The 14,410-nt window shown below is 33.3% G+C and overlaps 1 protein-coding gene and 1 long non-coding RNA gene across 3 annotated transcripts in view; both read right to left on the reverse strand.

Annotated features, from left to right (window-relative positions):
* Window positions 1–594: 594 nt before the first annotated feature.
* On the reverse strand, window positions 595–3,085 carry LOC143047219 (uncharacterized). Its single transcript, XR_012969443.1, has 3 exons — window positions 2,438–3,085; window positions 1,660–1,777; window positions 595–1,140 (listed from the first exon to the last, which is right to left on the reverse strand). It is a non-coding gene; the product is annotated as an uncharacterized LOC143047219 (long non-coding RNA).
* Window positions 3,086–4,185: 1,100 nt separating this feature from the next.
* The window catches only part of LOC143047216 (uncharacterized), a 107,186-nt gene continuing 96,961 nt past the window's right edge, over window positions 4,186–14,410 (reverse strand). For both annotated transcript variants that reach the window (XM_076220218.1, XM_076220217.1), the window contains exons 2-7: window positions 14,238–14,354; window positions 13,100–13,168; window positions 12,345–12,374; window positions 11,460–11,560; window positions 4,875–5,493; window positions 4,186–4,508 (exon numbers count right to left, since the gene is read on the reverse strand). In XM_076220218.1, coding sequence (XP_076076333.1) covers window positions 4,403–4,508; window positions 4,875–5,493; window positions 11,460–11,560; window positions 12,345–12,374; window positions 13,100–13,168; window positions 14,238–14,354 — 1,042 coding nt within the window. In that variant the 3' untranslated portion in view covers window positions 4,186–4,402. The remainder of the gene's footprint in view (window positions 4,509–4,874; window positions 5,494–11,459; window positions 11,561–12,344; window positions 12,375–13,099; window positions 13,169–14,237; window positions 14,355–14,410) is intronic.

Here is a 14,410-nt window from a genome sequence, read left to right on the forward strand (position 1 = left end):
TGCACGAGAAAATGACCTACGACATCTACCGACAAGGTTACTGTCTGATACATGGACGAGAAAATGAATATCGACATCTACCGACAAGGTTCCTGTCTGTTACATGCACGAGAAAATGACTACGACATCTGTCGACAAGCTTCCTGTCTGTTACATGCAAGACTAAATGACGTACGACATCTACCGACAAGTTTTCTGTCTATTACACTGTAAATAAAAGTGTTAAGAATCTGAACACTTTTTGAACGCCCTTTTGTAACACTTCTGGAACGCGTAACGGTGTTCTCAATATTAACATTGGTGTTCCAGTTTTTAACATCATGTGTGCATCTTTCGAACGCTATGTGTTATTCTTGAACGGATAGCGTGTACTTCTTGAACGCCTAGTGTTTGAATCTGGAACATGTCCTTGTGAGCAAAATTGTATGCCGTTACGCGTTCTAAGCCTTGTAACACTTCTGGAACGCTCGGACTGTGTTCCAGAAATATGTGTTAATATCCAGAACACATAGTGTATATTACTGGAACACAATTTTACATGTTCCAGAAAAAGTGTTATATTCTCTGAAACATTATTGTGGTCTTGTAAAACAAATATTTTAATTGATTAAAAACGTCTTTAATTGATTAAAAAAGGCAACATTTAAAAAAAAAAGTACAATAAAATGTGAAATATTGAAGCAACTTTAAAATGACAAGTTAGACAAGTTAGAAATATAACATTTGTAATTTGCAAAATGTGTCCAAATATTTACTCATAAACAAAATGTTCGTCATATATTTAAAATTATTATGTTACAACAAAGTCAAGTGTCTTATGTTTAACTCATCGTTTGCAACTTCCTAAGTCAAGAACTGTTCTGAATTTCTTTACAAAATACTGATGCCACTGACTCTTTTATCACCAAAATGTTCCATAATCCACTGGCTGCATAGCACTCAGATAGTCAATATCAAACATAAAATACCCTGTGTATATGATGCTAGTAGTCGAGTCGGTGTTCATGTAACACTGCTTCCTTGGACACTTTTAAACATGATTTGAGTCATTTACAACTGATTTTGAGCTTCCATTTTTAGAGGATTCGTCTCCTTGGGTTATAATTATTCTTTAACCTTGTTATCCATCAACCGTAGGTTCTAAAATGTGAAATATGAAGTGTATGAGTAAACAAATTATTCATCATGTCGACATTCCTTAAGAATATTAGAAAATCTTATTTCGTTTTTGTAATTCCATTATACTTGTCAGCATTATAAGATAAGATGCATTTGCCAATGAGTGGTAATTGAGTGGTCAAATGTGCTCTCGTGTTCTATATCTTTTAAAAAAAATGATAGAAAGTGTCCAGCAAGTGCTATTATGTTTTTTAGGCAAAACTTTATGGTCAACTTAGACTTGTCACTAAATTAACTGCTAACATTTCAAGAAACTAATTATACCATTTGCCTTTATTTTGAAAGATATTTAGTAATTTTTTCACTTATGATCTGTATACGGATAATTGACGGATGATGTAATTGCATCAAATTTAGCTCAAATAGCTTTCTGATTAATGTAAACAAGTGAATGGTGCACATTTTATTGATAAATCTGCAATAACAACACTTGTAAGAAGTCAATGGACATGCACTCCTATTCAAAATTCTTAAACTTACATATAGTACTTTTATGGTGCAGGATAAGTAGTCATCTCTTGAACTGCAACATGTTCTCTTTATTCTAGAGGTATGCACGAACAATTACCCTTAAGTACAGTATAGTTGGGTTTGTACCCTATAAAAGTAACAGAGGAATACATTACAATACATGAATGCAGTGCACAAGGGTGGACATTTGCTAAAATGAATTACTAATTACAAAGCTATTATAAATAACATATACATGAGAAATTTAAAATTAGTGTTGCAGTATGCCTTTTTTTACAAACTTCTGTCTTGACATTGCAATGTCGTGACAGTTTTTGTATTTGTGAACAAATCTTTATGCATTGGTTTTATTTAATTAAAAAATGTACATCCTCAAAAGTGTAGATGATCGTTTGATCTTCTTAATGCTTTCTATACACAATGTTTGAGTCGTGTTAGGAATACATGGCGTTCGGAGAAAACGATTAGCTTGAACGCATCATGTTCGAGACCAGAACACATTTACAATAGCAACGATATCATTTAACATTTACGTATAAATTTACAGAGGTTAATTTTTTTTTTAAACATGATAATTTGAATGTAATCTCTCAAAGAACCGCTACTTTTTTAATCGAATTATGACAGCACGGTTAAGTGGAAGTGGAGGGGACAGTTTTATGTTCGAACAAAACGTTCTTCCATTTATACTTCAGTGTGTCCTGTCCAAGTAGACATTTGTTGATTTCATGACTAAAAAAAATATTTTTTATGTTCGTCATGTGTAGATAAATATAGATAAACATACCTATTATATCAAGTTTTGTTGTTAATTTTCTTCAGTGAAGCTTCTTCAATCACGATCAAAAACCAAACTTCCGGTACATTAATACGTCACGCGCTGTTATGTACGTGGATATGTTTGGAACACATGGCGTTCAGGGAAAATGGTAAATTTGAACGCATCATGTTCGACACCAGAACGCTTTTACAAGAGCAACGTTTTCATGAGCATTTACGCATTTACATTGTTAAAAAAAATACCTTAAGAACTTAAGTCGTTTAGAAAAAGATTCATATTAAAAATCAATCATTTGCACGCTTATAAATACGCTCTTGTAAAATGTTTCATTTTTTTTTACCAAACTATAATTTGCTTATATGCCGATACAGCTAAAATACATTTATCGTCAAATCATAGTACGAATCACCCTTATTCATCGTCTGTTTGACTCTGAAATGATGAATTTTTTTTTCACTCCCCATTACAATATAAGAACATTTTTAGTGTTCAATTTAGAACACTTGTCTTGAATATGTGCGTTAAAAGACTGAACACAATGTGTTATATTCTTTAACGCTGGCGTTCAATGTGGAACACTAATGTTAATAACTGAACATATTGTGTTTAAAATTGGAACGCGTCCAGACGCGTCAGGCGTCTGCAATATTTGCAGTGTACACGCATGAGTAAATGACTTACGACATCTAGTGACAAAGCTTCCTGTCTGTTACATGCACGAGAAAATGACCCTACGACATCTACCGACAAGGTGCCTGTCTGTTACATGCAGGAGTAAATGACTTACGACAACTACCGACAGGGTTACTGTCTGCTACATGCATGAGTAAATGACTTACGACATCTACCAACAAGTTTCCTGTCTATTTCATGTATGATAAAATGACATACGACATCTACCGACAAGTTTCCTTTCTGTTACATGCACGACAAAATTACGACATCTACTGATAAGGTCCATGTCTGATACATGCACGAGAAAATGACTTACGACATCTACCGACAAGGTTCCTGTCTTTTATATGCACGAGAAAATGACTTACGACAGCTGCCGAGAAGGTTCCTGTCGTCACGGTCACATGCGCCCTGATGATATTGCCGTCCAAATCTTTCGGTTAACACAGTTTCTAAGTGATGAATTTGAAAACGCTTCACACAGTATAGCTGACTTGTATATAAACCCTGAAATCCGGCAAATTTCAGAAATCCTTATGTAGTTCCTGATAAATATTCATGACACGGACGTACTGACGTATGGATGGACTGATGAATGGGTGGACTGACAGACGGACGAACAGAGGTAAAGCAGTATACCCACACTTTTTATTAAAGCAGGGGTATAAAAACAATATTTTCTTAATTTTGCTCACGATACTGTTCCCTAAAAAAGCGTCTGTCCAAGTTTTGTAAATTTCGATTTTTTTTACAGGTATGTGATTTTGCATTTTGCATTTTTACATGTAACCATGAAATGAACCTAAAATTTTGACACCGACACCGGCGGAATAGAAGGTCGCTAGAAGTTTCGAACATGTTGGAAGATATAAAAGAACGTTTTCCTTCAAAAAACATAAAAAACGACAGAAATCCATGACGACAAGTAACCTCAAACAAAATAATATTCCTAAGAACCATGACCAGTAAAGGGTCAAAGTAATAAAAGGATAGCAATGAGTGTAGTAGAAAGAGGACCATATATGACCAAACCCAATTCATGTAGAAACACACACAAGTACTGAAAATCCAGCCATGAATTTATAATATTTCAAATTTATATAATATATTTAACAAATACATTTATTCATTGACGAATCAAAAATTACAGAAAAAATATTTTTTCTTGTTACTGTCGCTGTTTGAATCTTTTCTTGATATAGTAAAAAGAAAGTTAACTTAAATTATTAGTTATAGTTATCACTGTCTGTTTCACAAATATCCAACGCATTGTATGTTTGTAAATGAATGCATGGATCAACCTCTAAATGCTGATGAATTGAATCCGTAGAAATTGACTCGTTTTGAATATTTTCCGTTGTCTCTAAGATCTGGTAGCGGTTCCTCGTGGGAGCTGTGATATCTGAAAAATATCAAACAGTCAGTATGTTATGATTTTAATTGTCTTTCTTGGGTTCGATATGCATATGATTAGGTTGCTATATACATAAGTCTATGTTACAATAATGTATAGCGAGAAGATCAAGATAAAAAAAAAACAACAGACTAACTATTGAACATATACATATGCAATCAAATTTTTCATATAACATCTCAGATTGAGTGGAGCTATACTGTTTACTCCTGTCTGTTTGTTCGTCCGTCCCATACATTCAGATGCGGGTATATAATGGTCAAAGGCAATTGATTTAAGTAATGATCATCGGAACTGATATTCCCCATACCCCTAAAGTGGTTTACATATGATTTTATGTAGGAATAAAGGTACCTTTGTTGAGTTCCAGCCTTGCCTGACAGCTTTAGTTTGTATAACACTGACGAGTTTTCCCACTCCCCAACACAAGGTTCTGGTATCTCCCGAACAACAGATTCGCTGACTGTCTCTTGGTGTGTTTTGTCGTATTCACATATATTCATTTCTGTTTTCACCGAGTCCATAAATACTCCAATTTTATCTGGAACTGTGGGTCTATGAAATATTCTTTGTGGATGCAGAACTTCCTTTTTATCTGCTATCTCTTGCAATTTGAGTAACGACAAATAATCTTCTTGCAAATGGTCGTCTGGTTGGTGTAGAGAAGATGGTAGTCTATAGTTGTATATAGAAGACAATACAAAAGGAAAATTCTGATTGAAGTCATCAACTCGAAAACATGAATGTCTGACTTCATTATCATTAATTTCTAGATGGTCATCTTTCGTCGGATCCTCGTGTTGGGTTGTTTTAGAACACTGGGTCCGGTTAATGTTGAATAACTGTATTTCTGTGTTTTCTTTACTGGCTTGATATTTGCCAGGAAGGAGAATTTGGTACCGAGATTTTTCATACAGTTTACCTCTTGTTGTTTCAAGCGAGTTTCTTGTTGCTTCTGACAACCTGTGCTCACCTGTCAAATTCAAATAAATCGAAAAAAATATCAATTAAACACATTAAATTTTCCATCTTAGTAGTATCATTTAAGTCAGACTGGTAGTCTACTCCCTCTACCATAACAAATAGGGTGAATTGTATTGCTAAATATGTTGCTGTATACAAAGTAAGACCCCTTTTTGGCCCCAAAATATATCAGTTTTACAAAATTGTGAACATGTAATCTTTTAGCAAATTACTGGAAAGAAGAATGCTTTTGCTTCATAAACATGGGCTATTTTCGACAAAACAATGCACATATATCGGGTACTAGCATCATTAAGTCATGCTAAATTACTGAAATCTTCACAATTTAAGCATTTTAGTTGAATTTTAGACGGTTTCCGTCTTTTAAGTGACCGCATTCGTGTTCATTCATACTATTGAAATATAAGTTGTATTTGATGATAATACATAATATATATAAAAGTTGAGGATGAACACGTATGCAGCCACTTTCAATTTTGCCAAAAACCAACTGAAAAGTGACGTTTTTTGGCATATTTGATAGATTTTTCATATTTAAGCTTGAATCGGTGCGTTTTTAATGACTTAATTAGTTTAATAGTACTGCAACTGACATTGAAAAAGACGCTTAGTTAACGAGTTTAATGGTCCGAAATAACACACGGCTGCAAATTGTTTTAAATGATAGAATAATATCTATATTTTAATTTCCGTCGGGTCGTAAAAAGTTTCTATGGTCACATTTTTGTATTTTATCCCTTTAATGGGGGTACCCCTCCATTTACGGTTTTGGGTAGTTACCTTAAAATCCAAAAATATATTTTTTGGTTAAATTTCCCGCTATTTTCGTAAATATTTTCTATGCACATATCATCAAGGATCATCGGAATGATGAAGACATAAATATACCATCTCCAAGTAAAACTTTCAAACTTAAAGTTGGCTGTTTTTTAGCCATGATAGAAATTTAACGCGTTTTTCTTTGAAAACGAGAAAACATATGATTCAAAAACAGAATTTGACATTTGAGAGGACACAACATATTATTGCGATACTGCATGCAAATTTTGTTGGGCAAATTCCAAACAATTTTGTCAAAAACTCAAAAATAAAAACATCATTTGTACCTTTTTTAATTACGGAAATTTCCTATCCGTCAATCAGCTCCACCATTTATTTTTTCATTCACAATCAATTTGATAGTTTCGATGTGATTATGTAGATTTTGTAGGAGAAGTTAATTTATTTTTGAGTGATTTGAATATATATAGTAGTTCTTTCGTGTATTTTCTGTAAATAAGTTATATTTTTGTTAATAAAATTTTGACTTTATATAAAAGTTAACCAAATCCTTCGGATAAGAGGTTTTCCCGGATAATGACTAGTTGACATTGTGTGAAAATACATTGTATGTCAATGTTTAACCTCAGAGCAATTAATATGTATGCAAGTGGTCGGGGGAAAAGTACTATTGAAGTTTCGCAGAGATTTGGTGTGTGACAAGGTAATGCTAAAACCAACTTCTCTTGATATTCTGCTTTCCGTGGGCGAATCATCAGTGATGTTATGAGACTTGCATCAGAAGGCAAACTTGGTGCGTCTTTAAATTAAATTGATTGATTGATTGTTGGTTGCTTAAAGTCCAGTGGCAAATATTACATGCATGTTCAGGACGAGAACAAGCTAACAATAAAAACAATAGGTAGGTTTTGTCATAATAGAGGCCATTCGGGATGATGATCGGGAAAATTTAGACTGCCACTGGAAAATGATGGGATATTGGATTGGGACAGAAATTTTCCATTGCAACATGCCACCTACGGACCCCTTAAAGAGTTGGTGCAAAGGTTTTTAACGTGCAAAGAACGTGACACTCCCTTTACACGAGGCAGCGGATTTAACGTCCCCATTCTGACCGGACGTGACTGCGAACTTGATACATCCCGCACAGCCAAACGGACGCCCAACTTCGTTTTACTGCCGGTCGGGGGAAGACCAAGTGACCATATTTCGTTTCCCCAGTCACCCTTTGGGAACTTTAAATTAGAAACAACAGAAATCCATATATGTGATCAAACTGATCGACATGTAACCTCACAACCTGACACTTTTATACGATCTCGCGCTCAGTTTCTTCCTTGTAGTTTGGATATGAAAACAGGGGTTTTGTGTATAAGAAAAACCTTTAAAAAAACCCAGAAAACTACGCAAAACTGAGTCCTCTAAACGTGTTAACAGTCTTTTAAGTTGTGCTTATTAATGTGAGTAATCATTTATCCATGCATAACCAAGTACTTATTGAAGTCAACACCTGTGCAATTAAGTAAAACAGTCACTGAAAAAATAGAATTTGAACTTGCTGTCAGTTCATTAATAACGATTGTTAGTGATGTGATTTGTTTTTCCATAAGAAAAAGCCTTTCTCATGTAGCACATCCTCTATACATACCGATCAATTTTACCCAAGATTGTCTCTGATGCTTACTAAACTGCCAAACTCCAGAACTAACTAGATATTGTGACACCTTACAATTCGGACACAGTGGGGCCAAGGGATATGAATTATAGAGTTTAGCTCTGAACTCAATTTAGGGGATGCCATATCTGCTGCAGGAAAATTGAAGTCTATATTAAGATTTTCAGAATTACACCAAGGTGTGTCTGAAAATATCAAGGATACATTAAAAGAAGAACAATTACTTCATCCTGCCACCAGTGGTCTTATGAGCTATAACCTCGTTTTGGTATTTCTATGGAAATGATGCCCGCATAGCTTGTTAATAGATACAAATGTATAGGAAGATGTGGTATGCATGAGTGCCAATGATGCAACACACAATCCAAGTCACAATTTATAAAAGTAAACCATTATAGGTCACGGTCCGGTCTTCAACACAGAGCCTAGGCTCAAAAGTTCATTTGATAGTTAATCGATGAAAAATAACACAAAGGCGCTTCTGAACCGTATATTGTCCCTAAAGATAACAAAAATTCGTAAATGTATGGCTATTACAAAATCAATCGTTTCTGTAGCAACATTCGCCCCTTTACATTTGGGACTGGCAGTGCAGATACATCATGCATATGCATATGGGAATATGGGTCACGAACATTGATCGAAACTTTGTACTCGCATTTCTTTTGTGTTTCCTATGCAAAGGGAAGACTATATCTGACGAGTTTGACCAAATCATGACGGTATTTACGCTCCAGATAGCATTTGTACTAAAAAAAACTGTGTTTGCTTTGAACAAACTCTGTCCTTCGCCGAACTTGTTCTTATAAAAAAGGGAAGTGTCTTGTAATGCTAATACGCGTACTGAATCCGCATATGATGACTAAGAGATTGATTCATGTCCCTATTTTATGAATACTTGAGCTATTGTGTGTCGCTTTTAAAAGTTATATAAGGATCATGACTGAATTTGAATTACAACATTAGAAAATTGGCATTGCATTGTATAATTTTTCATTCTTCCCTTAAAAAATCAATGAGTTAACTTTTTTACCAGGATTATCCTACTAAAAAAATGTTCATGCACCAAACTGACTTTGTTTTACACTCAATTTATTTTTAAACCTCGCATTCTCCTCGGGTGACTATAGTATATTTTGTGTTATTACTGCTCTGTCCAGACTTTGCAAATACACAATATGTATTTATCTATACCTAGATACTAATTTTCACAAAATACACAACCTTTAAGATGCAAAATTAAAAACACTGTTTCAGCCTTGAATTTAGTTTTTTTCAAAGATAGAAAAAATATTGAAATAATTTGATAAACTGGTGTTTTATACTTTAGAAAATAATTCTGTAATATACTATAGTGAAATACTATACACAATATGAAAGTTTATGGATGTGAAAAGGTCAAGGCCACTTCTTCTTTTGCTATGTCTTAAATGGAAAAAAATCAGAAGGTTCCAAATCAACGCCATTTTGTAATGGCAGCTCTTCATATAATTAGTCAAATTTGTCGTTTTAACATCGTTTATAGCATATGCTTATGATTGAATCGTTTTTGTAGCATTCTATTGAATAAATATCAGAATATATCTCCTTTTTGTTCTTGTGTTTGAAATATTGATATTTTTAGGTCTGACCTTTGACCTCAATTTCACAAAATTGTGACCACTCTGGATTTTTACGACCCAACTTTTCTTATTGTACACGTTGTCCTCTTTCCATCGATATATAATTTAGGTGTGTGTTCTTCCGGACCATTAAAGTTTTAAAAAGTGAACTCTGGTTGCAGTACTATAAATCTTTCACACAAACTAATTGAATCAATTGAAATAGACTATGGCAAGCCGTTCTCGTCAAAACTATGTTTAAACCCTTTTTTCGAAAAAAAATACACACTGAGATTTAAAAACCTAAAATAACACACTGAGAAATCGAAATTACACACTGAGATTTAAAAAAATAAAAAACACACACTGAGAATTCAAAATTACACACTGAGATTTTAAAAAGACACACTGAGATGAAATAAATTGAAAAACACACACTGAGAATCGTTAATTACACACTGAGATTTCAAAAATACACACTGAGATTAATATGCAAATTACTAATGAATATTCATGAGATGAATAACTAACAGATTAATATCTTGATCTCAAGAACTCTTGTCATTATAATGAAATGCGATTCCTTCAACCAACATTCGTAATAAATTTCAAGATTTAACATCGCTCATATTCATAAGTTTGCTGCCTATAATTCAGATCATTACTACCAGTGTATCGGGATGATTTTTTTTTACTTAAAACCGTGGGTCCCTTTTCAAAAGTCTTCCAACTGTTTCCCTGATTTCGCTAGTTAATCTTTTTATATATTTTTGTTACGTTTATATGCTATAATAGACACTTGAGTAAAAATTTCACTGCATTCTTTTGCAGATTGTTCCAATGTTTTCTTATAATTTTAATAAAGTTTTTCGCCATTTGGTTATATTTTTTAGTAAGAGTAAGTGGGTGTTTTTCTTGTTCTTGTATTTCTAAAGTTTTTTTTATTAATAATTTGGAACCAAATCGAAGGACTAACGAGTTCTGTCCCCTTGTTGTTTTAAGCTTGTAATAGATTCAGATTAAGTATGCTAATTAGATATGTGCGCATAAAAAGTGCACACAAATCTCAGTGTGTAATTTTAAATTCTCGGTGTGTAATTTTAAATTCTCAGTGTGTAATTTCAAATTCTCAGTGTGTGTTTTCAGTTTATTTATTCTCAGTGTGTCTTTTTGAAATCTCAGTGTGTAATTTTCAATTCTCAGTGTGTAATTTTCAATTCTCAGTGTGCGTTTTTCATTTTTGTAATCTCAGTGCGTCTTTATGAAATCTCAGTGTGTAATTTTCAATTCTCAGTGTGTAATTTTCAATTCTCAGTGTGCGTTTTGAAGTTTTTAAATCTCAGTGTGCTTTGTTGTAATTCTCAGTGTGTAAATTTTTCGAAAAATGGTTTAAACATAGTTTTGACGAGAACGGCTTGCCATAATAGACACTTAAAAGTGTTTAAAAAATGTCCAAAATCTTTCGTTAGATGAACCTGAAATTTGAGGTCAAAATCAGCCCTTACCGGACCTACTCCTTTGAAAACTGTTAGTCCAACAGCCTGTGGTGTCTAGTAATGGACTTCCGATATTATGTATATACCTATATTTAGGCAGTGTACACGGTCATGACTGATAGTTTATTACGTCTCTTCACTTTTAAATCCGTTGGAAGTGTACTGATTGATAATTTAATCTGTGAAACATTTTTTATTTATTAGCTGTTATTGGCTTTGAACTAGCATCAGTAATCGACTAACTGCGAGTACTTTTATATCAGTTCTATGTAGCTTTTGTGTTTATGTATTTTGTTTTTGGATTTCATTTCCAACTGATTGTAATGTGTTGTTGTTTTTTCGGTGCTGTTACACCACTGTACCATGTTAGGGTTTTTAGTGCTAATCAAGGATTGTACAATACCTAGTCTATCCTGTCTGCTCGGATCATTCTTGGGAAACATCTCCAAATGTTCACCACGTTCTACACGTCTTGTTGGTGCTGGTAAATCCTTCATCCGACTTCTAAAAATAGGATAGACTTTTTTATTTTGTATTTATCTCAAATGCATTATTGTATTGTTAGTTTAGACAGAAATGTACCCAGTGTCTTGCAATGTCAATTCAGCATGACCTGCAGTTAAGGTATAAGTTGCGGTTGCTATGGCGATATAAAGTGCAAGGAACATTGTTTTTAAATACACCTTTAATCAGATTTTTTTTTTCTTTAGAAAATCTAAATTTTAATTTATTTGACAACATTTTACCAAGTAAATGATAGTTGTGTAGATCTTAAGTTTCCTCACAGAAACTGTGATAAGTAAAAATCAAGACAGTTATGGATATTGAGCCTAGTATGGTGTATGTACATAGACAGTTATGGATATTGAGCCTAGTATGGTGTATGTACATAGACAGTTATGGATATTGAGCCTAGTATGGTGTATGTACATAGACAGTTATGGATATTGAGCCTAGTATGGTGTATGTACATAGACAGTTATGGATATTGAGCCTAGTATGGTGTATGTACATAGACAGTTATGGATATTGAGCCTAGTATGGTGTATGTACATAGATAAAGAATAAACAAATAGACCGTAAATTCTTGTGTTTTTTGGTGAGCTTGTCGGTGAGACATTTATGTATAATGAGATCTAGTTTTTGACGCATACAGTTACATAGCTGCTTAGCCAACACGGGTTCTCAATAAGGTCGTATTTTTGGAAAAACGCAATGTAATAATAGATCACCAATCACCCATTCCATCCACTTTTAAAAATCAATAACAAAATAACAATAGTCTTACCTCATATCAACTTCGAATGGTTTTGGATAGCTGAAAAACAATAGTATTTTTTAAGTACAATGCTTCATCTTGTAAATCATATATATCAGTCACATAAATCACAATATATATCAGTCACATAAATCACAATATAGGTCAGTCACATAAATCACAATATAGATCAGTCACTTAAATCACAACATAGGTCAGTCACATAAATCACAATATATATCAGTCACATAAATCACAATATAGGTTTCTAAGAAACTGTATTGCAATCAGTCGCTCCCGATGAATGGGCTTATCTTGCTCCTGTAAGTTCTGGTTCACGTCAAACAAATACGAAATTCAGGTGTTTTAATCTTCAATCTAAATGTTTGAAATTTCAAATAGTTGTAGTAGATAGAAACAGCAAATTATTTTTTCAATGTTTTACTAACGAACTACACAGAAATATGACTAAAACACGCAACGAACATACGGAAAGAATTATCGACGAACGGTACACAGCTAACTGGATTCGCTTGCAAGTTAACTTGATATCCACTGGGTCTGATTATTAAAGCTGAATGTGAACGATTCGTTCACATTCAGCTTAATATACATTTAACACTTTAAATTGTACATTAATCCAAGTATACAAAATTAAACAATAACTATAACCATATTAATATTATTTGCTTTATTCATATTAATATTATTTTCTAAATTGCCTTTTGTGTATGTTTCTAGTAGTATAAGTAGTAGATGTGGCAGACACAATAATATATACTTACGCAAATCCTTTTAAACTCTTCACTTCATGTTCTACGGGAAGTTCATGGCAAGCAGCAAAGTTTGAGCGACTGTAAAAAAAGCAGCAAGAGTTCAAAATGTAGATGTATGAATGTATATAATTCGTTCGTCTAAATAGTAATAAGAAGCTGCGGCATGAGTGTCAGTGAGACAAATTGAATTCTCCATCCAAGTCACAATACATGATTTTCAAGTCGGAGATAACGATACATTTTATTTTATTAACTTAAATTTTAGGTGACATACTCAAAGGCCAGTTCATTCTTTGTAGAAAGAGAGTAGACTACTGAACAAGAAGTTCATAAGAGCCTGAGTTGCCTATACCTAGCTTTTGAAAATAATGTTTACTAGTGCATTTATTGCAATCCGTTTTTTTTTTGTAGATGATCTATTGCTGATCATTTGTGCATTGTACAGTTTGTACCTATCTATTATAATTTTAGATGCAATTCAAAAAATCAATAAATCGTTCAAATCGTAAAGGACACCACCCCCTTACTGAGCCTTAATGGCCTGTTTGTAAGTCTATATCTGATCAGTTTTAAATTACCATTAAAATATTCTACATATCTTAGATAAATAATAAGCGATATAGTACTACGAAAATGGTCAACGATAAATGGTCAAAAAATCGTCATTTCATGGCAGTAACATTAATTAACTTAATCAAAGCCATCTGATAATCAATGAAAATTGCAAAATAGGTGGATTTTGACATTCTGAGTCAAATTTCCTCTTATATAAATTATAGCGAGATATAAAATGTGCTGGAAAAATCCAACTTAACTTGTTAATCAGAGATTTCATGTGAATGAAGGGACATAAAAATTTCATGTTAATGTAGTGTTAATCAGATATTTTATGTGAATGTAGTGTTAATAAGAGATTTCATGTGAATGTAGTGTTAATCAGAGATTTCATGTGAATGTAATGTTAATTAGAGATGTCATGTGAATGAAGTGTTAATACGAGTTTTCATGTTAATATAGTGTTTAATCAGAGATTTCATGTGAATGGAGTGTCAATCAGAACTTGTAGTATTTTTTTCTTTTATTACTGTACTCCTGGAATCCACCCTGATCAGTATATCTACGCGCAATATTAAATGATTTTACTTACAATTTAGAGTATCCATCAGTAGTTCTGTAATTCCTTCCGTGTTCTATGTCATCTTGTTCGCCCCACCGAGGACAGGGACGATCTGGTGGCGAGTACTCTGTTGCCGGTCTCATTTTGCTTATTGAATTTAAACAGAATTTTAAAAGTACAAGTCAATAAAAGCATAGAAGTAA

This window comes from Mytilus galloprovincialis, chromosome 10 (assembly GCF_965363235.1).
Source record: "Mytilus galloprovincialis chromosome 10, xbMytGall1.hap1.1, whole genome shotgun sequence".
In the NCBI taxonomy this organism is placed as follows: Eukaryota; Metazoa; Mollusca; class Bivalvia; order Mytilida; family Mytilidae; genus Mytilus; species Mytilus galloprovincialis.